This window comes from Bacillus rossius (genome assembly GCF_032445375.1).
Source record: "Bacillus rossius redtenbacheri isolate Brsri chromosome 4 unlocalized genomic scaffold, Brsri_v3 Brsri_v3_scf4_2, whole genome shotgun sequence".
Taxonomy (NCBI): domain Eukaryota; kingdom Metazoa; phylum Arthropoda; class Insecta; order Phasmatodea; family Bacillidae; genus Bacillus; species Bacillus rossius.
In genome coordinates this window covers 30,012,122-30,033,755 of record NW_026962011.1, presented here as the reverse complement: position 1 = coordinate 30,033,755, position 21,634 = coordinate 30,012,122, and the positions used below count along the sequence as shown (strand labels likewise).

The following is a 21,634-nucleotide window of genomic DNA, read 5'->3' as shown; positions in this document are numbered from 1 at the left end:
CAACTAATCAGAACCTCTTCTTGTGTTTAACTTAATCATTGGTTACCATCAGTTAATCGGCCGATTACTGTTAACCCTATATTGAGAAACAGCTAACCAGCACTTAAATTTTAATCAGAAGATAACCGGACGATAACCAGACTTTGTGAAACCGGCCCTAAGTGTGATTGTTTGGGAGGGGTCTGGGTTAGGGAAGACTCTAGGTGCGTCCTAGGCCGAAGACTTTACGCCTAATCATGCTGGGTGTCAGCCATGCAGGAAGGGTAACATGCATCGTGTGCTTTGTTCGGGGAGTGGCCGGCCATGGCAGCGATTGATGCCATGCCCAACTCCCCTATCTTAACTCTAGACTATGACTAGTAAAGTCGGGCCCAGGTAAAACCTGCATACACAGGGTAAACCCTGGACTCATTCATGCGGGGTTAAGTATTGCAAGCAGCAAGCAGACAGATTCAGTGCAGGAAGAACAGTTGGTCCAGCAGAGAGTTGCAGCCATGCTGGGGTCGGGAGCTTGGATCCTGCGGTCCGCACTGGTGCTTGGGCGTGTCTGGGTTGGTACCAGTGGCGCATGCGCCCCTGGCGGTGGCCAACTGTAATTGTCGCCTCCAGGCTGCCATTACCCCTAAACATATGGAATAAAGATGGCGTTGAGCGCATATTAATAACACTTCTGCGAGTTAAATTATGTTAATAAATCGCGAACTAGCGCATCGTGTCTCACTTCGGAAGGGATAGCGCGGCAGGTCGCCTGTCGCCAGTACAAGGTGACATTGCTAAACCCTAGCTCCAGCGTCTACGCTTCAGGTGCTACCAGTGAACTAATTAAAAAATGTCCAACCGCGAGGTGTTGCGTCGGGCCACACTCGGAACGGAGAGAGCTGCAGGTTGACTGCCGCGGGGTCCTAGCCCCAATGTCTACGCATCTGTGAGCTGCAATGTTGTACGTGCTAAAGAATAGTTTTAATTTGTGTTTATGAACTGCCAGTATTGTCATATGTGTGCTGAATAATTATTGTTAATCATGTTTGTGCCCTGCCCAGCGCAATGTTGAAGAATAGGACATCCTTTTTCAACCCATAGGTCGGCACCCTCCACCTGTCCACCCAAATATGCGCCCTTCAAAGATAGATTGGGAGACGGCTTACAGATCTACAACCCCCCCCCCCCTCCCCAGGTCTTCATGGCCCCACTACAAAATATTAGGGCAGACTATATATAATCGCCCATGCCACCACTGGTACTGGTTGTAACATCGAGACTCTTTAGTTTTAATTTTAATTTAGAATATGAACCACGCTAAAAAGGAAGATTAACACTCATTCGTGACTGCTTGCGTAGAAAAATGCTCACAGGAACATTATACATTAAGAATTATAAATTAAATAAAAAAGTAAGTGAGCGAGTCTTTCAGTTCACACCAGCGATGTGTAAACATCTAACCTCGGTAAAGAGCAAATCCATGTGTTCTCATGTTTCAAATAAACTTAAAATACAAAACTCGGACACCAAACTTAACGTAGATTTCTTTAAAACAATGCCGAGTGTGATAATATTTGAAATGTATACTTTTTAGGGGAAAAAACAGTAAAAATATTTCCCCTTTTAAAAACCTAACTATAATTATTTTTAAAAAGATGGTACTATCATTTTTGGGGATATAATTATTTACGTGCGTTGAGGGTATAATTTTAGGATGCACCAGAAAGGCAATAAAATATGCACGCAATACACAACGGAAATCTAACAGGTTAACAATCTAATGTGCAAGCATGTAGAAACTGCTATAGCCACGAGCCGAAGTCATCAAGATGGTGGGCACACGGGGGATGTACTAAAAGTATTGGTGTGCCAAAGTAAACTTTAAGATAGTGAAACTGTCGTGGAATACATTTTTTAGATTCAAATAATCATAAAAGAAATATAACAGCAACTAAAAAAATACATATACTTTATTAGCCAGGAATATTGTGTTAAAACGAACATGGCGTAAAATATATTTAAAATGTTGTTTGTTATTAAAGCATTATGAACGTGGCGTTATCTTTGAAATATTTTTCAAACTAAAAGTTGAAGGCCAATAGATCCCGGATTTTGACTTAATTTTCGAAATGGAATTATTTAAAAATATTACCCAGCTCGTTAAAATTCATTTACCAGTTAATTCTATAGATTTTTCAAACTAAAATATTAATCTGAAAAATTTGAAAACACATAACACTAAGTATATGTTGGTGTATTTTTTTAAAGACTGAAAAAAGTCTGTAAATACTACTTAAAAACCAACCTTAACCTTATTGAGCTGATCCAACATTATTATATACTATTATTCAATCAAAACATTATTATAAAGTTTAAAAAAGTTTTGATTATATTTGAACCACGGACCTCAAACTTTCTAAGCGCACACCTAACCATCATTTTGCCTAGACCATTGGAAAATTAATAAGGAGAATATATATTATAAGCAATGTAGGGATAGTTATTTTTAAGACATTTAAAAATTGGGATTACTTTCTAGGATGCCTATTTTAATTTACCAGATATTTTCCAAATATAAAGTTTCATTTGGCCCAACAATACGTTTGGAATGTACCCTAATATTTACCAAATGACTATATACGGGCTTATGTTGCTGCACGAGCGACCGCCATTTTTTCGATTCATTTTTTCGATGTTTCTGAGACTTCTGCGCAGACGCAGCACCGCTGTCTTGCATTTCCGTTCCATTTTCATGAAATTACTCCTACCACATGCAGAATACCGAGAGCTAAGATGTTACACATAAAAAAAGTACGAGTTCTCTAAGTGTATTTTAAGACCTTTGGGGTTAAGAGATTTGCTGAAATTGGAATTGTGTCCAGTAAATACGTGTATTGGTTGTGAGGCTTGGAGAAGACATAAATTTAAATCGACGGAAAGTGTAGTTATAAAGTTTGCAAAAAAGGCTATCGTTATGTCACGATAAAAACGTTGAAAACCTAAAAATTATGTTCTTTAACGTTTTTCGTTTGTTGACTTACCCTGTTTTTAACTAACTACGACAGAAAGATGGTTCAACACGCAACTAGTAAACGAAAAAAGGTTATCACTTATAAATTGTTAGTCGAAAGTTGTTCCCCAATCTCGATAATTGCTAAACTGCGAGAAATATTTTGCATTTAAAGACTTAATTTGATGACCCGTGTTTAGTCCAACGACATGTAAAGTTAATGTAGTTATAAGTTATATCAAGAAATTATCCATAATCAATGGCCATGATTAACAAGTAAAGCGTGATAAAAAATAAACAGTATTTTATTCCCATTAACTGTCCTTAAATGTTGCCCAGTCGTAGCTTGTGGCAGAGTAGCGTATTTCTCAATTTGATTAACTTGCAAAATTTTTGCTTCGATTTTACTTAATTACTCTGCAAGCGGGCCTTAATGATTCAGTATTAAACGTTTGTAAAATGCATCTCTCGAAATAAAAAAAAAAAACAGACACGCAAGATGAAACGCAGTAGGCTGTACGATGGTAAATCCTCGCGTTCTATTCTTAGGTGCTGTAGGTTCTTGGAACCGTATGCGTTTAACACATTGGTTTTACGCTTTGCGTGTCTTGAGTACTTGCTTGTTAATGTTTTCTGTGTGAACACAAGACTCCAGCTCTGCCGAACCCAAGCAGCAGAAGTGCGGAGTCTCTGCCGGCCACACTTCAGCCATGCCATGTTCGTACTCACGGACACAGCATCGCTCAGGCAACAGAAGGTTGAGTGAAAACCAAAGAAAAGGAAAACAGAGATGGAGATAGAAAGACGGAACAGGAACGAGTGATAGGAAAAAGGAGGGGGGAGGGGAAATGACTCACCCAGCCAATATCGACCCTCCCCCCCCATGTTAGGAATTTAATCAATTCCTTTTCGCTTCGTATTTTCAAATCACAGTTTTCGTTGCGCTCCACGTTCCCCGCGCTCAAACGAGACCCAACACTCCTCCACCTTGCCGCCCAGATTACGTTTCAAAGGAACACAAACACGATATCAGCAGACACAGTGAGCGCAGGCAACAGAAACCCCTCCCCCCCTTCTTCCGGCTCCTTCTCACCCCCCGGGAACTCCGCGGCAATCCGATTCGAACTTGATTTCGTATCTGCCGCCCCGAGGCGCCCGCCGGCAAAGGAAACCTCGCAATGACTAGCTATCGCCTCCGCGCGGCCGCCCCGGCTCAAACAAACAAAGTTTACCTTCGCGTTGCTTCCGCGCGCCGCAGCACGGGATAACCGCCACTTTCCTGCGGCCGTTTCTTCCGCGTTCTCTTCGCCCAGCCACCAGAACACGGGACGGGGATGATAAAAGGATTTTCATATTATCCTCCACTGCTCGCCTTTTGGACTATACGCACTCGCCTTTTTTTTTTTCGACTAGACTCGACGCTCTCATAAGAACTGCGGGATTGTCTATCTGAAGGTTTACTTCACTTATTTAGGCGTTACTGCTCAAATTGCGTTACTCACAAAGACCACAACCATGTGTCTCAAATGCTATCTAATACATAAGTTTAACCTCGAACACTCAATCCCGCATGTCTTAATAAAGCGTTTCGAAGGGTGACTTTAATTTGTATGCAATTTTCTTGCAAACAGCAGTGATTAGAAACAATTATCATATACTTATTTTGTAAGGTGGTAAAGAAAAGAGTGTCACACAATTAATTTTATTTTTGGAAGTACATAATTTATTAACATATCACAGTGGGAATTTTTTTTTCTCCTGCGGTGATTTATGTCAGGCGTGTCACGTATTTCGTGAACTCTTTTTCGTATGCAGCTGTTTCAGTTATATTATTAAATATTATATTTTTAGTTCCTTTAATGACTCATCCACATCTTTCAATGCCCCTGATTACAACCTAGTCTTCTGTGTTGCACAGGTGCGTTACAAACTTTATACTAGGATGTCTTGGAAACGGCACGGTTTACAGCAATATTACAAATGAAACTTGTTCGTCATTTTTGACGTTAATATTAATAAACTGCCTTTATAAACCACATTGTTCCTTAACGTCACAAAAATGTATGGGAAATAAGGGTGGTATCTTAAAAAATTTAAATGAAAATATTTAAAGTCGGCAACAATGTTTTTTTCTCGAACTTTGTCAAATGAAACATTAGCCAGATGTTTCGGTTCCATATTAAATGTTACTCTATGTGTTTCAATAAACCAGTTGTTCATCTTCAACTTCAAATGCGTATACCAGCCTTTGGAAGCATTTCAGGACATAAGGTGTGTGTATTGTAAACTTATTTTTTCGGGATGAACCTGCATCTGAAGATTGATGATAGAATTCTGACTACTCGTGTATAGTCACTGGTGGTACACAACGCCATGTTCACGATGTCATAAACAATTTCTTTACACTAATATCGGGCGCATTTCGTTGTAAGATAATATTTGCAATACATTTTTTGTTACCCTTCGTGGGTTCGTGCAGAAAAACCTTGAATTTACATGATTGGAAACAAGCATTTGTTTGTGTAACTATTTTCTGTGTCACACTGAAACAAATTTATACAATGGCGGGTGTAAAAATGTATAAAAGCATCCACCCCAAATTTAAGAAATACTCAAACTTGTTCGTGCCGACGTCGCAATATTGTACAGAGGCCGCTGATGTTATGATGAATCAGTTTCACCCTCGACTCTTCTGTAGTAGGTCAGTAAACGTACTTTTGAGTTCTTTTAGGTGCGCATAATATTGGTTTCTCAGTTGCATAATTGATGTGTACATAAGAAGACGGTTTTTTTTTTAAACCTCCGATGGGCTATAAAAACATATTTACATAACATTTATCACAAAACGTACAGCAGGGTCTTACTTATTTTTATACATAATCCCCAAAACGATCGAGGCATTTGTCATATCGTGACACAAGCTTCTCGATGCCTTCTCCGAAGAAGTTAGCCGCCAGTGAATGGAGATACAGGGCCAGCGCCTGGATCTCCCTCTCCCTCACGACACCGCTGTGAGGCGGGTGGACTAATAGTGCGGCGCCCTGGCTCCTGTGTCAAGACATCGCAAGAGATGCGAATAGTGGGGTAGAATGCGCCGCGCGATTAGTCCACCCGCCTCACAGCGGCCTCGTGAGGGAGAGGGAGATCCAGGCGCTGGCCCTGTGTCCCTCCTCACTGGCAGCTAACTTCTTCGGAGAAGGCATCGAGAAGCTTGTCACGATATGACAAATTCCTCGATCGTTTTGGGGATTATGTAGAAAAACAAGTAAGAAGCTGCTGAAAGTTTGGTGATAAAATTATTATGTTATGTAAATGTTTTTTTATAGTCCATCGGAGGTTGAAAGAAAAAAACCCTCGTATTTTAAATACAACCTAATGTCAAATAAACTAGCAAGCAACTGTTCTATAATCATGTAACATGGCACATCCAAAAAGTGGAAGTTTTGACTAGTCTTTCGCAAGATATTCTGGTAATATAATCAGGAAAGTCACGTGATATTTGCACACTCACAATATACAACATTCATTATTACTTCTGGGGGAAAAGGGTGTAAATAACAGTACACGATCCATTATTACAGGCGAGCTGTATTTCCTTGAAATTTTATAGAAACGTACAAACAACATACAGCTTTGTTCTCAGCTGCTCACAGATTACAGGGAGTACATTACAGTGTAGGTACAGCCAGAAATACACTAAAAGCAACACACGTCACACTAGCATTAAAGCATAACGCGGTCAAATGCTATCAGCTACGTGTATGAATGGAAGGACAGTACGGGAACTGCAACAAGAAAGCTAAGGCCCCACTGACTCAGCAAAGTCCAACGATAGCTACGAAACTTAAAGAATTCACATCTTCAAAATAGGGAATATGCACACTTTATTTCGTTACCTTATTTCAATCTACTTGCTTCCTGCTTCCTGACTTCGCTCGGGGCCGAGATTGTGACCTAGTTTTTTTAAAATAATTTTGGGTCCACCCGCTAGATAGTCGTTATCATAATATATTTCTAACATAGCTACACTGATTGTGAGAAGTATGCATAAGTAGTTATCAGGCAAATACACCAGTGAAAATCAATTCACTTTATTTTGGTTACCATATACTTTGTGCTTGTGGTATGGCATACCAGCAATTTTGCATTTCCTACTCATTTATAGATCATACGTTTTTATTACAAAACAGCATTTTGTTTTTCACACATTTTAAATATCTTTTACTTCATAATTTGTCATCAAATAGTTAAATTGACATTATAATCCTAAAACTTTGGGCTGTGTCATTAACTTTTTTTTAAATATGGTAAATATTAATTTGTTGTACTAACAATCCAAGTAAGCTAATGCCCCACTATAAAAATTTGCATTTAGTGAGAAAGTTTGGATAGTTAAAACCTTTATTTTTTGCTCGTTATTTGTTTGGTTTTTGCTTGAAAGTTTGGGATTTGCTGCCCGTTAAGTATCGTACAGTTTAAATATTTTTTCACTCTGGTGTTTTGACATTTATTACTCGTAAGAGAGTAAACTTTTTGTCGCGAACTAACACGTTGGTGAGCTACCATACCACCCGTTGCCTCATTACAGTTACAATAAATAAAGTGCACTTCAAAGAGGTATTTTCTCGCAGTCACTAGCTAATATTTATTAATAGGTTAAAATAGGAAATTTCCAAAATAAAAATAACTACACGTGAAACTTTTCAAATCAACTTTTTGCATAACATTTATAGACCATAATTGTTTTGTATTTGCAACTAATAAAGGGTCTATAAAGGTTGAGAATGTACCCCGTTTTCACCACGACAGTTATCATTCAACAAACCACTCCATAAACCACTAAAGCCCCTTAAAACACACTGTAACACACAAACTTTTGCAGATATCCCCATGTCAGTAACATGAAAACAAATCTCCATCGAAATTTCATACGCACGGCCTTGACATGGCAGAAGAAACAGCGTGACGTGTTTTACGTCTCTGACACACAGAGCTATTGTAAACCCAATTCCTATATCTCATAGTGTTTTTTTTTTCTTCAAACAACACCTCACGCATGCATGTTCCCCATTCTAACCAAATAATAAAACAAAACTTATAAACTACGGGTCATACTATAAGACACCCTCAATTTTAAGAGTATACATTATAATTTTTTTTTCGGCACAAATTACATACATCTTAGCAGTTATTCATAAACGAAAAAAACAACAGTAATTACGTTTTAAAGTCTATACAATATAATTACAGTTTTAATCGATTTAAATACCTGTACTTTAGTGTACGTTATGCACAACAGAATCGTACACACATCATTAAGGTCCTGGCCTGAAATATTATAGTATTTACTTAATTACTCAATTGTGAAGTAAAAAATAGTATGCTACAAGTTTATGGCAATAATACACTTTGTACAACAGTTTTTCAACAGTGCTATGCTCTTAACCCCACTTCAATAACAACATTTTAATGTACTCGGAAGGCAAGAAATATTTTAAATATCACTCAGCATTGTTAATTTGACAGCAAAGAGCTATCGCCCATTACAACAGCACGACACTTAATGGCATAGGCATGCATATTTAATGTTTACACGTTTTATACCCATTCTGTAACAAACACATCTACAGAACATAGCACCAAGAGGCAGATCAAATGTTCGTCGGCAAGTTTTATATCAATTACATGAACACTAAAACATTCTCTTAACTGTGGTAGTAGCATAAAGACATACAATCTGTACTTCTATCACCCGATACCAACACGAATATCGTAACAATAGCGACTAAATGTAGCATTTAGAGTTACTTCTTGTTGAGCAAAATATTTCTGAGGAAAATATTGAGAATACAAATAATGAAAATATTCTACACAAAAAAAAAATATGGCTGCGTTGTATTGATGATAGTGTACACTAAGAATGTATTAAGATTTTTATATTTTAAATATATGAAATTAAGTACATATTATATATAATAAGAAGTTAGCTTTGGCAAAAATGTGGGCGTAGTTCTTGCTATATAACGTTCAGTATGCACCAACCGTGTAAATAATATCACAAATAAGGAGAAAAAACATATAAAAAAGGCAAGACATTCGCTAGCTCACGTATACAGAAGAAGTAAACTAAAAAATGCAAGTTTTTTTGCCTTCAACGATCACTAAGAAACTAGCTAAACCACATGCAATAGACAAATATTTCTAAGCATATCCATCAAATTCTCCCAATCAGTTTTAAATGAATGCTTAGTGGTCAAAGAAAAAGACTTAATCCAAATTCAACAGCATTTTAGAAACAATAACGTTTAAATTAGTAAAAAAAAGTTATGTAAAAGTTACGGATAAAGGCTAAGGAAATGGCTGACATCCGGGATCAGAATCTGACACGTTTTTTAAAAAAAAATATTTTACTTTACAAGGTACGTCCTGCCTCTACTGTGAACTGTAATTCTGGATTCAGTTGAGTATTATATGCGAGATAAAATTTATCCATGTCGCTTCCTCTCAGCCACGGCAAATCCTGTCAAGTTTTAGTTGTAATATTCAAACATACAAAATAAAATATTGTTTCGCACCCTCGTGTGTTGTGCATGAGATGTTAAGATTCAAGGACAAAAAATACATGTAAATAAAGTGAATGAAAGAGTGATATTGGCGAAAATCCTTCAGTTGATTTTTTTGTGCCTTTAACGACGGCAGTGACAAGAAATGGCCAAAACGTTCAGTAATTAAACACGTCCCAGAAGCTAATTAATATGCGCTTTATCGCAATTTAATTAGATCGCGGGTTTGATGGACGAATAAAAATCGAATAGCTACAATTTACCAAGTGACGTTCAGCAAAAGTCAAGTCAAAACTAATTATTTCAATGCGACCCCAGTATAGATCTGACCAAATTATTTAAGTACATTATGACACGGTCCTCTACTTCATCTGCACAGACTTTATTTTGAAAACGGAAAAGCTGCATGCATACAAGAGCTCCAAAAAAACTGCATTAATAAAGTAGGGTTATGTTCCCATATGCATGATTTATTTGTATTATAAATAACATTATTTAATAAATATTTAAAATTAATAAATTAGAATAAACATTTAGGATATTTTTATTTCAATTATTAACTGAAATTGCTATATTATTTTAATAAATTAATAATTAATTTTTCATGTGTTTATATTAATATGGAATACTGGGTATGTATTGTAATATTTTTATTTTGATTTTGATTGAATTTATACCTTACCAATCGTATTTATAATATCACTACAAAAATATTGGTTAAAGTAATGTATTCTTATACTGGAGACTTTTCACTTTCATTTAATTTCTGTTAGTTTTTTCATTGAAAAACAGTATTTGCAATTCTTACACATACAAAATATAACGAGCTTTTAAAAACTACACAAAGGCGAAAAAAAATCTGCGCGGTAGAGCAAATGTTGATACAACCTTGAAAAAAAAAACCGTATATAAATTTTTATATTTGTGTGAAAATATATTTGAAGTATGAATTTTCCATTTTCTTGGATTAAAGCAGCAATGCAAACATTTGTTTACGAATTATTTTAAGTAATCTGTTAGCTAAAGATGATGATGAAGCAGACATTCGAAACTCCGTCCAATCCCACCACAGAAAGTTATTTTCGTAAATTAATGACGTTCCATAAAAGAAAATAAAGTTATGAAATTTAAGCAACAACAAAGGTGGCCCGTAGAGATTAGATGAATCAAAATTTAATACATAAAATATCCATAGATATATACAAATCTACTTTGTTTTGCTGCATTACAATGCCCATTGTGACCTGGTAAATAACTCTAAATTAAAATAAATTCTAATTTCCATAAAACTACGTTATTTTTACATACTTCCTAACCCTCAAAGGTAGGTTACCTGTATTGCGTGCGTGCGGCTCATCCAATAAGCTTTACGCGAAAAAGTACCCACACTTCAGTAAGATGATGCAATTAGGTCAAAGGTTATTACTAGTGCTGAGTATAATAACAACACTATGCATCAGAAAATGATTACAGTAAAAATGTGTAACAGAGGAAAATTTTTTTTTTCTACAAAGAAAAACTTTTTGGATTATTCGGACTATATCGAAAAATAAATAGTTTTACAAAAACCTAACACATTTTATAATGATTTTTTAATAATTAGGCTGTAAACGTTTTTGTCACTAAATCTTCTGCAATCGCTTTGGATCACAAATAGAACTGAGCCATTGACGAAAATGGAATTGGCATGAAAACTATTTTCGAAAAACGGTAACTTCCAAAATGAAAGAGATAAACGTGGAAGAAAACATGAAAATTTAAAAGTTCAAACAAGGAGGCAGCGTAAAAAAAAAATGAAGACAAAAATGAGGTCTGTAGTTCTGGCATAAATTTAACAGTTAAAAAAAATTAATATCACAACTTACAAGAAAGTTATTACTATTTCCAAAGCAAAGCAATGAAAAAAATATGGGTCTGATGCAGAAACACACCACATGCCGTACAGAAGACTTTAAGATTTCTGATAGCGCACGTATTAACCGGAGCAACAGGCTACGCGCATACGGCTAACGTATTTGCAGAAGTCTGCGTAACTAACCAAAATACGAAGGAAACCTGCTAATCAAGTACGTACAGCATTGAGAATTTCAGCCTCCGTAGTGACGTCAGAACAGAAAAAAAATGACCTCGAGGTGATACGATATGGGCCATGACGAATTGACATGCACCCAGAACTAAGTTGGAAATGGAAGAAAAAAAAAACGGTACTGCGTGATTTTAATACGAACGGTGTGTGAGCACACGATATTCGTCCGAGCCAGTGAACGCTCAACGCCTGATCAGGATGGTGGCAACGCGCGGCCGAGACGGCGCCTGTGAATCGAAAGATCCTTCGAACTAGCGAATCGCTGGTTGTATCGATAGTGCGCTATCGATAAGCCCGCGCCAGGTCGACCGGGGTGTGGCGGGCCGCACGCACGCCTCCTGGAAGCACTCGCCGCCCCCTACGTGCTCAGAACTCGAGGCCGAGTCGCCGCGGGGCGGGGGGGTCAGCTGCGCGGCCGGGGTCATTCGTCCCACAGGCAGAGCTGCTTCTCGCGCACGTAGTACGCGAACAGGCTGCACTTGCGGCACGTCTTGATGCCGCAGCGGTAGCTCGCGCCGCTGCTCGCCGCCGTCTTGCCGCGGCAGTACTTGAGGCTGCACGGGTACCAGCCTATGCACAGCTCCAGGCGGCAGTGGCACGGCGCCCACGGGTCGGCCGTCTCCAGGCAGCGTCCCGGCGCCTTGGCGTCCGAGGCCGCCGGGTAGGGGCGCACCGCCGACAGCAGCGACGAAAGCGAGGCCCCTGCAACACACGGCTCTCTCACAGCCCGCTCCCGGACAGCCCTGCGGTCGCCGCTCTGGGTCCACTGTCCCAGCAGTCTGCAACAGTTGCTAGTACTGAAAACACCATACTTCTTTTTTTATATGTCGCAGGAAGCCAACACTGCAATGGCTCGCCGGATGACTCACGCAGTGACGACACCCAGTCGCACCCAGCCGGAACAAGGGCGTAACACACTGAACGGACCCTCTACGTGGTACGTCCACCGGAGGAGTGCGAACGCGAGGTCCACTGGTATCAAGCCAGCAGGGTTGCAGTCCTAGATTCCAGAATTAACTCCACAGTCGGTGGTCGGTGCTCGTTTTTAACATGTGCGAAGAGCGCGGGCGGCGCAGGCGACACGTGACCGCCCAGGCAGGTCCCGGCTGGTCCCACTCGAGTCCCTGGTCTTGTTGCTGCGTGTCGTCACCACGAACCCTCAGACAATTCGTCCACTGAAGAGGGACAATTTACATCTCGATGATGCATGGAGCTTATCAAACTTTGAATGTGTGGTTCATGGTGTACTACCGTATGGCTATGAAAAAAAAAATTCTATAACTACATATATTATAATACATTCATAATATAATAATTATAGTTTAAGATTATTACGACATACAAATATAAAAAGCTTATAAAAATTAGTTATCTGTAAAGTTGGTTTACGGACGATAGTTTAACGTGACAACGTCATACCAAACCTTGATGAAATGATTGCATACTTTTATTAATAAAATTGAATCATTTTTATTGAATTATGCATGGATACAAAGAAGGAGTGAAATGAAATCTACAATTTAATTGATAAATTTACTTTTATTTGCACTCATTAATTCAAATATGTTATTACTTTAACGAAAATATTATTTTAACTATATATTTTATACATGTTTGCTATTTAACTTCTTCCTATCTGTGTTATTATGTTAAGGATAGGACGATGATAGTAAAAGTAGGAAACGAATGGGAGTGTTTCAAGTTTAATTCGCCTCGAAAAAGTCAAATCGATGGTTGTTCCAATCGAGTGAAAGAGAGATAGATGCGGCGCAAGCGTACAATGAGCGTAACGGGACACAGCGTAGCGGGATAATGTGCGTAACGGGACACTTTTTCGTGCGTGCAGCCGGCGTTCATCGATTTATTTGACGTCACGTCAAAAAATATTATAAAAACTAACTGATTAAGTTTTTTTGAACAAAAGACGATGCTTGTTTTACAGAATAACAAAACCAAGTATCTGTAAAACGTAATGAAATAAACTCCGTCAAACTAAATCGAGCTTGAGGGCGTACCTATATAATCACCATTGAAAAAGTGACCCAACTTGAAAAAACAAAATCAGAACATTGCGTAATATAAAACATTTCCCCCTCCCCGTCGTAATGCTATTGAGAAACATCACTGCTAACTTCCCCGAGCGCGCCTGTTCGCGGCCTCACAGCGCAGAGTGCGTGTACAGTCAGCTCCAAGAGCGCAGAGAATGTGTACAGCCTGCCCCAAGAGCGCAGTTTCCACGCAGCACGCCCGACTCGTACACACGTCACGTGGAATCACTGCACTGCCTGACCTTCGGGGCATTCCGCGCATTCCAGGCGCCGCAACCAGCGAGCGATGGAGCAAAGAGAAGCGACACTGGAACTCGATGGCTTCATCGTTAGTCAAACGCTTGTGGGTAAGTCGAATGTAGAGCGCTTTGCGAGTGTTATTTTAAGTACTCTTATATAGAATTATAACATAGCTATATACATGGGATATTTTATTTTGGATGATTTGACAATTTGTTCTAAAGTGGATTACTATTTCGTTAAAATCTATATTTTGAAGACGTTCAGTAAAACGTGTACCTTTTTCACTTGCTCCAAACGTTTACTAACATAGATCGGGAATAACGTGAAACACTTTTTTTTATAAAGGTATGGTTTTAGTTCTTCAGAGTGATAAGCTTAAAGGGGGTTTGATGGAGGAAAAAGCGAATGAGTTAAAATACTTTTAAAGTAACATAATATTTAACATAGTATTAAAAATTCTGCTCGATCACAGAGTATAACATGCGTGTGTTTGTGCGTGTTAAAAAAATAGTATACATACACATACATATGGAAAGGAATGCAATGCAAATATGTAGGTCCAGCTATGAATATAATTTAATAAATAGGTGATACGAAAATATTATATATACATACAGATGTTACTGTCCTCATTTCACGTCTCATAGATTCTATGCAATCGAAATTTCGTCAAAGAATATTGATTGCACTGCAAAGTATCCGAAATACTAACATTATGGTGAAAACAAATTATGCAACAGAAAAAAATATCGAAAAGTTTCAGTAACAAAATGCTGGGGCATAACTCTTTGTGCGTTCTAAATAATTATAACAACTGAAAAGTTGTTAATTATTTAGTCAAGAAAGCGGCATTAAGTCAAGAAAGTGTCACTTATCATAATATGTTTTTTGTTCGAAAAAAAATTGCAAGGCCAAGACCGACTTCGGAAGTTGAATAGTCGAAACTCGAACGGCCAATTTTTAAACTGACCAAAAACAAGATCGTCTGGCACGAAATATAAAGATTATTCGAATTGTGCGATAGAATTTGTTGAAGCCTTATTAGATCTGTGATACTGCAAGGCTGTCAGCAGTTGAAAAAAAAAAAAATTGGTTGTCTGTAGAGTCGGTTTACGGACGACAGTTTAACGTGACAACGTTATAACAAAACATTGATGAAATGATTGCATACTTTTATGAATAACATTGAATCATTTTTATTGAATTAACACTATTTTGTATGGATACAAAGAAGGAGTGAAAGGAAATCTACAATTTAATTGATAAATTTACTTTTATTTGCATTCATTAATTCAAATATGTTAATTACTTTAACGAAGAGATTATTTTAACTATAACTTTAATACATGTTTGCTATTTAACTTCTTCCAATCTGTGTTATTCTGTTAATGATAGAACGATGATAGGAAAAGTAGGAAACGAATGGGAGTGTAACGGGACCATTTTTAGTGCGTGCAGCCGTCACGTCACGTGAAGTCAAAAACACGAATGTGAAATATCTCGAGAGAGAAGGATTTCACGAAAACGTTTTTTTTTCACAACTTTTTTGTTGTTGTTGCTTGTGACTGTAAAACTGACCCCAGGACTGAGACAAGAGCACTGTGTATTCCTCCGGACGGAAGACAGCACAGGTCACTGCTCCTGGCGTGGTGAAGGCAGGGGTCGGCCCAGAGGGGCTTCGATAATGACCCGCGGAGGCGCCCCACGTGTTCGGCCGCGGGCGGGCAGACGTCTCGGCCTGCCTTTCAGGCGGGAGACAATGCCTCGAACATCTCCGAGGGAGAGAGCTCTAATCCCGCCGGGGCGGAGCTGGGGGGCGGCGCGGGGGCGGCGGAGACAAAAGACGAGCGGTGGGTAGTCGAAGAGGCAGAGCCTGCGGTGAGGGGGGAAGGGGAGATTAATTACTCTTGTTCGTGATGTTGGCATCAGACCAGGAGCGCTTGTCGACGGAACTCACTCCCCTTCTACCATCCCCCCCTACTCAACCCAAACGCGGGGCGATTTATGAAAACATCCCCCCCGCGACGTCTGGCTGATGAAGGGTTGCGGAGGGAAAAAGAAAAAAAAAAACAAAGTAGGCGGGAACAGCCAATCGCAGAGGTCCAGATACCGGCGATACAGCGGGCGATTCGCCAGGGCGAGTTGTTCACCAGCAGGAGCCCCGCCCACGACCGTGACGTCACGCGAGGATGCGAACACGGAAGGAGAAACCAACGAGGATGCAGGTCTGAGACGGGCAACTCCGTAGGAAAACCCGTGCTTGAACTGGTTGCGGAATATGGCGCGATTTGACACACCGCCAAACAGAGTTAATCGTGCTATACAGCGACTCCCTCGTAGTTTGCGCGGCGGAGTGAATAACGCGCACTGTTGCCAGAGTGACCCGACTCTGCGACATCGATTAGTTGAGACCCACTAATTGATCATGTAGAATATTTACACTGAAAATGTAATCGTTCGCCATCCTAAACTACACAAAGTTTTAAAATTTTAATATTTTTTGACTTCATAAGATTATAACACAGTGCCTACTGACAGTAGCATTAAGGTGTAGTCATTATAAAAACATTAATTTAATACTAAATGCTAATTATTTCACACGATAAACTATATTTGTAGTATTTTTCCACTATTAATTCCAGGAACTCCACTAAATCATGTGTTATTCTCGAAAAAAGCCAAAATGTAAATATTAAATTATATAAAAAAAGATTTTTCAAGAAGGCATTTAAAACCATGCCAACTTACTGTTTTCCTTAGAAATAAATATTATAGTACGCTTATGGCAATATGATATGACATGAACACTGAATTCGTTATCTTCAGTGTAGCAGTGACCTACAGTTGTTACTGAAATTTTTCCTGCTTTTAAATATTCTTGCCTGAGAGGGGAGTGTTTTCTGATTGGTTTTTAGCTGTGGTTGGCTGGTTGGTTTGGCCAACTGGAGCTGGGCCAAACGTCGGAATCCACAAGACAAGCATAAATTCGCACAATGGCTGCGAAAGCCAGCGATACTTATTAACAATCGATAGTGGTTTTATAGCGGATAATAACGCCAATGTATTATGATGTATAGCTAGGCGATGGATGAATTATAAGCTAACTAGTGGTCGCGATGGTTCTCAGTCCCACAATGGCAGACTAGAGATGGTGGGGTGCATTAATCGTTACACTTTCGAGGTCACCCAAATGTTTTCTGTTATTCTGTTCGAAATTCTCAGCTTAAAATACGAATTACACTGGTTACAAATTATCCAGGGATCTTCGTAAATGTAAATGTACCGATAGCTTTGTAAAATTACGAGACTTGAATTTGTTTCCTCAACTCAACTGAAAATAAGTGTATTTGTAGGAGGGTCCAGGTTAGGGAGAGACCTAGGTGCGTCTATACGTCTAGTCGTGCTAGGATTAGCCACGCAGCGAGAGGGTCGCATGCATCGTGTGCTAGGAGGGGATTGGCCAGCCATGGCAGCGATTTATTAAAAGACTAAATCCCTTATCTTAAATATAGAATTAAACCTATGTTAAGTTGGGCTTAGTGAAAACCTGCACACACACAGGTAAAAAACCCCGGGCACATACAGACATGTTGCGATGGACAAGCATAAATAGTGCAGGAGAATACAGGTGACACCGCATGAAGTAAGAGATGCTAAGGGCAGAAAACAGTCTACAATGAAGGGGTTGGGCACTTGGACACGATGTCCGCTTTCATATTTTTAAATCATACTGGTTTTTCATTATCTTCAGGAATTATCTTGTAGCAGTGACAAACCTACGAAAATCTTGTTAAGCACACAGCAAACACGTTGTGACTCGTTCCACGTTAGTGTTCGGCCTACTTACGACCGAACGACAGTAGTTTCTACGAAGATCCAGCTATCTGAAAACTAAAAAAAAAAAAAAATCTTTTATTTTAGGGGCAGTCCTCGTTGAAAAGTCCATGCACTCACAGCGTGCCAAGAAACATTTTCTGGGAGGAATTTCACCTGGATCCCCGTGAACTGGCTGGCACAGTGGGAGCACATAGCTGAGCACGGACGGGACGTATTCAAGGAACTCGGCAAGCATGACTAAACCCCGCCCAATTAAATACCGAAGTGGGACCGTTGGAGCATAGCTTGATCGAGGGCCCCGCTCCAAGGCTTCTCAGAAGTGGCGTGGCAGAGACCGCCAGACGCGAAGATATTAAAACCTGTTACGATCCCTTCTCCCCCAACCCTTACATACGGGTCGCTGGCGGTGAATCACTCCGGAATTATTCCGGGAATTCCATACCGAGCTTCGGCATTGCCTCGCAGCGATGAGGAATTAATATTCGGACGGAGACTGCAGGAAGCATGGTGCAAATTGCTCTCGTCGAATATACCTACATCCCTGAAAAAAAAAAAGTTTTGTGAAATTCGTAGAAAAAAAGCCAAAGAGCGCTACATTTAAATAACCTGACAACAATGACCAAATCACAAATTGAAATTTAAAAAAAATTAGAAAAAAGGTAAACCAAAAAAATTTAACTGGATCACTTCAAGGCAAAAAAAAAAACTAATTATGTACAGTAAAAAAATACACGATGAGGTAGAATTGCTTATGAAATAAAGTTAGGAAACGTCAACGGGAAGTCAATAAGAATAACTGAATTTAAGACAGTTTTTTGATAAATAATATTTTTAATGGGTCTTGTAGTGTTATTGAAGCAACATCAAACACGCGTTAACCAGTTAAAAAAGTTTATAACTTATATTTATAAATATACTCAAATTGAGAACACATAAACCAAAGTTATAATTATTGTTATCAAGTGTTGTTTTTATATTAAATTTTCCCTCCTCCCTCCCTAAAGTTTTGTGTAGGTATTTACAACTAATATACCGACAACGATTACCCATTATCAATCATGTTTAATATGAATGACACATATATGATTGTTGTACAATCAGTTTTCTGTTTTTAATGTCTTTTTAAACTGCTACGATTCCAGGTGATTCATAGATCATTACATTTTCTTTAGCGGAAGTTGCTTATTAGTTTGCTTTGCTAACTGAATTATTCTAATAAAAGTACTTTAAATAATTTTTGTTGCACGACATTTCTGGCTTTCTTAACAAGAAAACAATCAAATTATGCAAAAAAAAAAAAAAAAAAACGTTTCACAGAAGGCTAGATGGCAGCCTGGCGGGAACGACACCTAGTCGCCCCCGAAAGAACCAGCGCCCCCCAAACCTACTGCGGACATACAGTCCAAGCTCGCAACCCCCGCATGGTAGACTCTTTCCACTCTGTCCAACTCTTCTTCCTGAACCATTCCTCTGTTTCCCGTGACCAACCTGCTTGTAATTAATGCATGAAATTTTGCATCCCGCATATAAGTGTCCAGGGTTTTCCCTGTGTCTATGCCAAGTTTAACCTGGGCCCAACTTATCTAGTTTTCCGTCTAGAGTTTAGAAGTGAGGGGAGTTAGTCATGGCGCCAATCGCAGCCATGGCTGGCCAATCCCCTCCTAGCACATGATGCATGCATGTGTAGAGCGTTTAGGCTTCGTCCTGAGACGCAATTAGTCTCCTCCATTACCCGAACCCCCTCCAAAATACACTTTGTGTTTAGTTAGGTTAGGAAAAAAAATTTAACAAAAACGTTTCGGAAAGAAAGTTTCGCTGAAACGATGCATTAAAGTTCGGTCTTTAAAAAAAAAGATGTTTCCAGCGGACGGCGATGAACAAGGAACCGACGCTCGGGGCCAGACGCCGCGCCGGCGCCGGCGGCGGGATGCTGGGGCCGGCGCCGAGACGCCTGGCGCCTGCTGCCTCCGGCGCGACGCCGCGACGCCGGGCTCCATTACAGAGGCGACGGCGACCTGTTGCGCTGCCCCCGTCGGGAGGGCGGCGGGGGGCGCCTGAATTATTAAACCACCCCCCCGCGCTCAGTCATTACTGCATGTCTGATCCCGCGGGGGGAGTCTCAGGCCGAGTCGGAGCAGCTCCCGTCGAGGGGGGGAATAAAGGAATAGGGAAGTATTCCTGCCGCATGCCGATTATCCGTCTAACGAGCCACGAAAACCTCGCATTAAAAACGCGGGGGGTGGCCGATACGAGACCACCCTCTCGATGTTTGCGATGGCGTAACTACTGCCTCGGGTCTCCATCGTTAAAAGGGTCTGCCTAATGCGCTTTTTTTTTTCACGTGGCCTACTCGCAAAATGCTAATCTACGAAAGAAAAAAAATAAAAGAACTGAGTAATGGGACTTTGAAAACTCAACCAAGGAAAAAAAGTAACCACGCCTTCAACAAAGAAGAAGCAAGCACGAACACTTGGAGAACCAAGGCTTCAGGAGAAAAATAATCCAACAACTTGGCCAGGTTACAGGATGTAAACGCACACGTCTCAATACCTCAGACGGTCGCGACAACTACCGCCCAATTAAATAAGAGGGATAAAGACTTGAAAAAATACTAAACCCCTGCTTTAGACATTGATTTTTTTAAAAGAAATTGTATTAAAATACTGCCCATCTTGTTAAAAATTAATTTTACATTTAATAGCATAAAGTTTCCCTTTAGCTCTGTAAACTTTGGTTCGCGCCATCAGTCACAAATGGCAACGCCGTTATTACACAGATCCGTCCCATTACTCCCGTCGCATACACGAAATTACGCTCACGAAATGCTATATACCGGCAAGGGTCAAATCCAGATTTTTCGCAAGTGGGAAAAGTGGCGGACGTTACAATGGTCTGTGGGTTTTCTCGTCGGGGTACTCCTGTTTCCCCCACCAAATAATTCGGTCTTTGCTCCATCCCATCTCATTTAACACATTCTTCAGGCTCCCCGCAACGACATGTCTGTCCCCGAGGTAGGGCAGCCGGCGCCTATGAGTCAGCCCCATTCCATCTGTGTAGAACCTGCCCCTGTGTCGATTTCCATTTCACTATGTTAATACCACACACACACACATTCTTCCATCTACCGGACTGTTGGTTTCTACAGTTTTTACGGGTACTCGTGTACCCGCAAGTGTTTAAGTTCCCTACGCCTAATGTCTACTGTGATACCGCCCGCAACACACGTGGCGGGGCTGCTGGCTGTTCAATCGCGTGGGCTGGTTGGTGCTTCGACCGACTTCTGAGGTCATCGGTCATCGTATTGATGTGTGTTGGGAATATGTAGCAATACCACATTCCGCAGCATGCTGCGAGTTCACAAAAGCGAGTAAACATGGGTTAAGAGCTTATGCTATCTTCTGACTTGGGTAGTAAATTTGTATAGGCTGTCTGTTATCAGCTGCGTTCCATTTTCCCTTGCTGGAAGACCTAACCTCTGTCCCACACACACACACACATTTAGACAGGTTGATATTGTGAGCTTGAACCAGTGGGACATTGCAACACTTTAGTACCAACAGAGTTATATGGCCATCACTTTGAAAACACCCGAACACATACCCATAACACACACTACAGTGGACTGGCTGCACGTGGTGGCAGATACACAAATTCTACACACTCGAACATAGGAGGGTTCCTTTGACGCGAAACAACATGTACATTCGGTTCACACCTCAAATTTGCATCAATACTCCCCCAGCCATATAATCCCGTTTGGGCGTGATCCTGGTTAGGAGAAAGATGGGTCTTTTACATGCCAGACACTGTTGCCAGTGCCTGACATGGGTTCCTAGAACCGGGAAATAGATTCGCCATTTCCAATCGC

At 40.1% G+C, this 21,634-nt stretch overlaps 1 protein-coding gene across 1 annotated transcript in view; it reads right to left on the bottom strand.

The window, feature by feature from the left end:
* Positions 1–6,559: 6,559 nt before the first annotated feature.
* LOC134542394 (out at first protein) overlaps positions 6,560–21,634 on the bottom strand; it is a 197,920-nt gene continuing 182,845 nt past the window's right edge. The window contains exon 5 of the mRNA XM_063386588.1: positions 6,560–12,340. Within this exon, the coding sequence (XP_063242658.1) occupies positions 12,060–12,340 (281 nt within the window). The 3' untranslated portion in view covers positions 6,560–12,059. The remainder of the gene's footprint in view (positions 12,341–21,634) is intronic.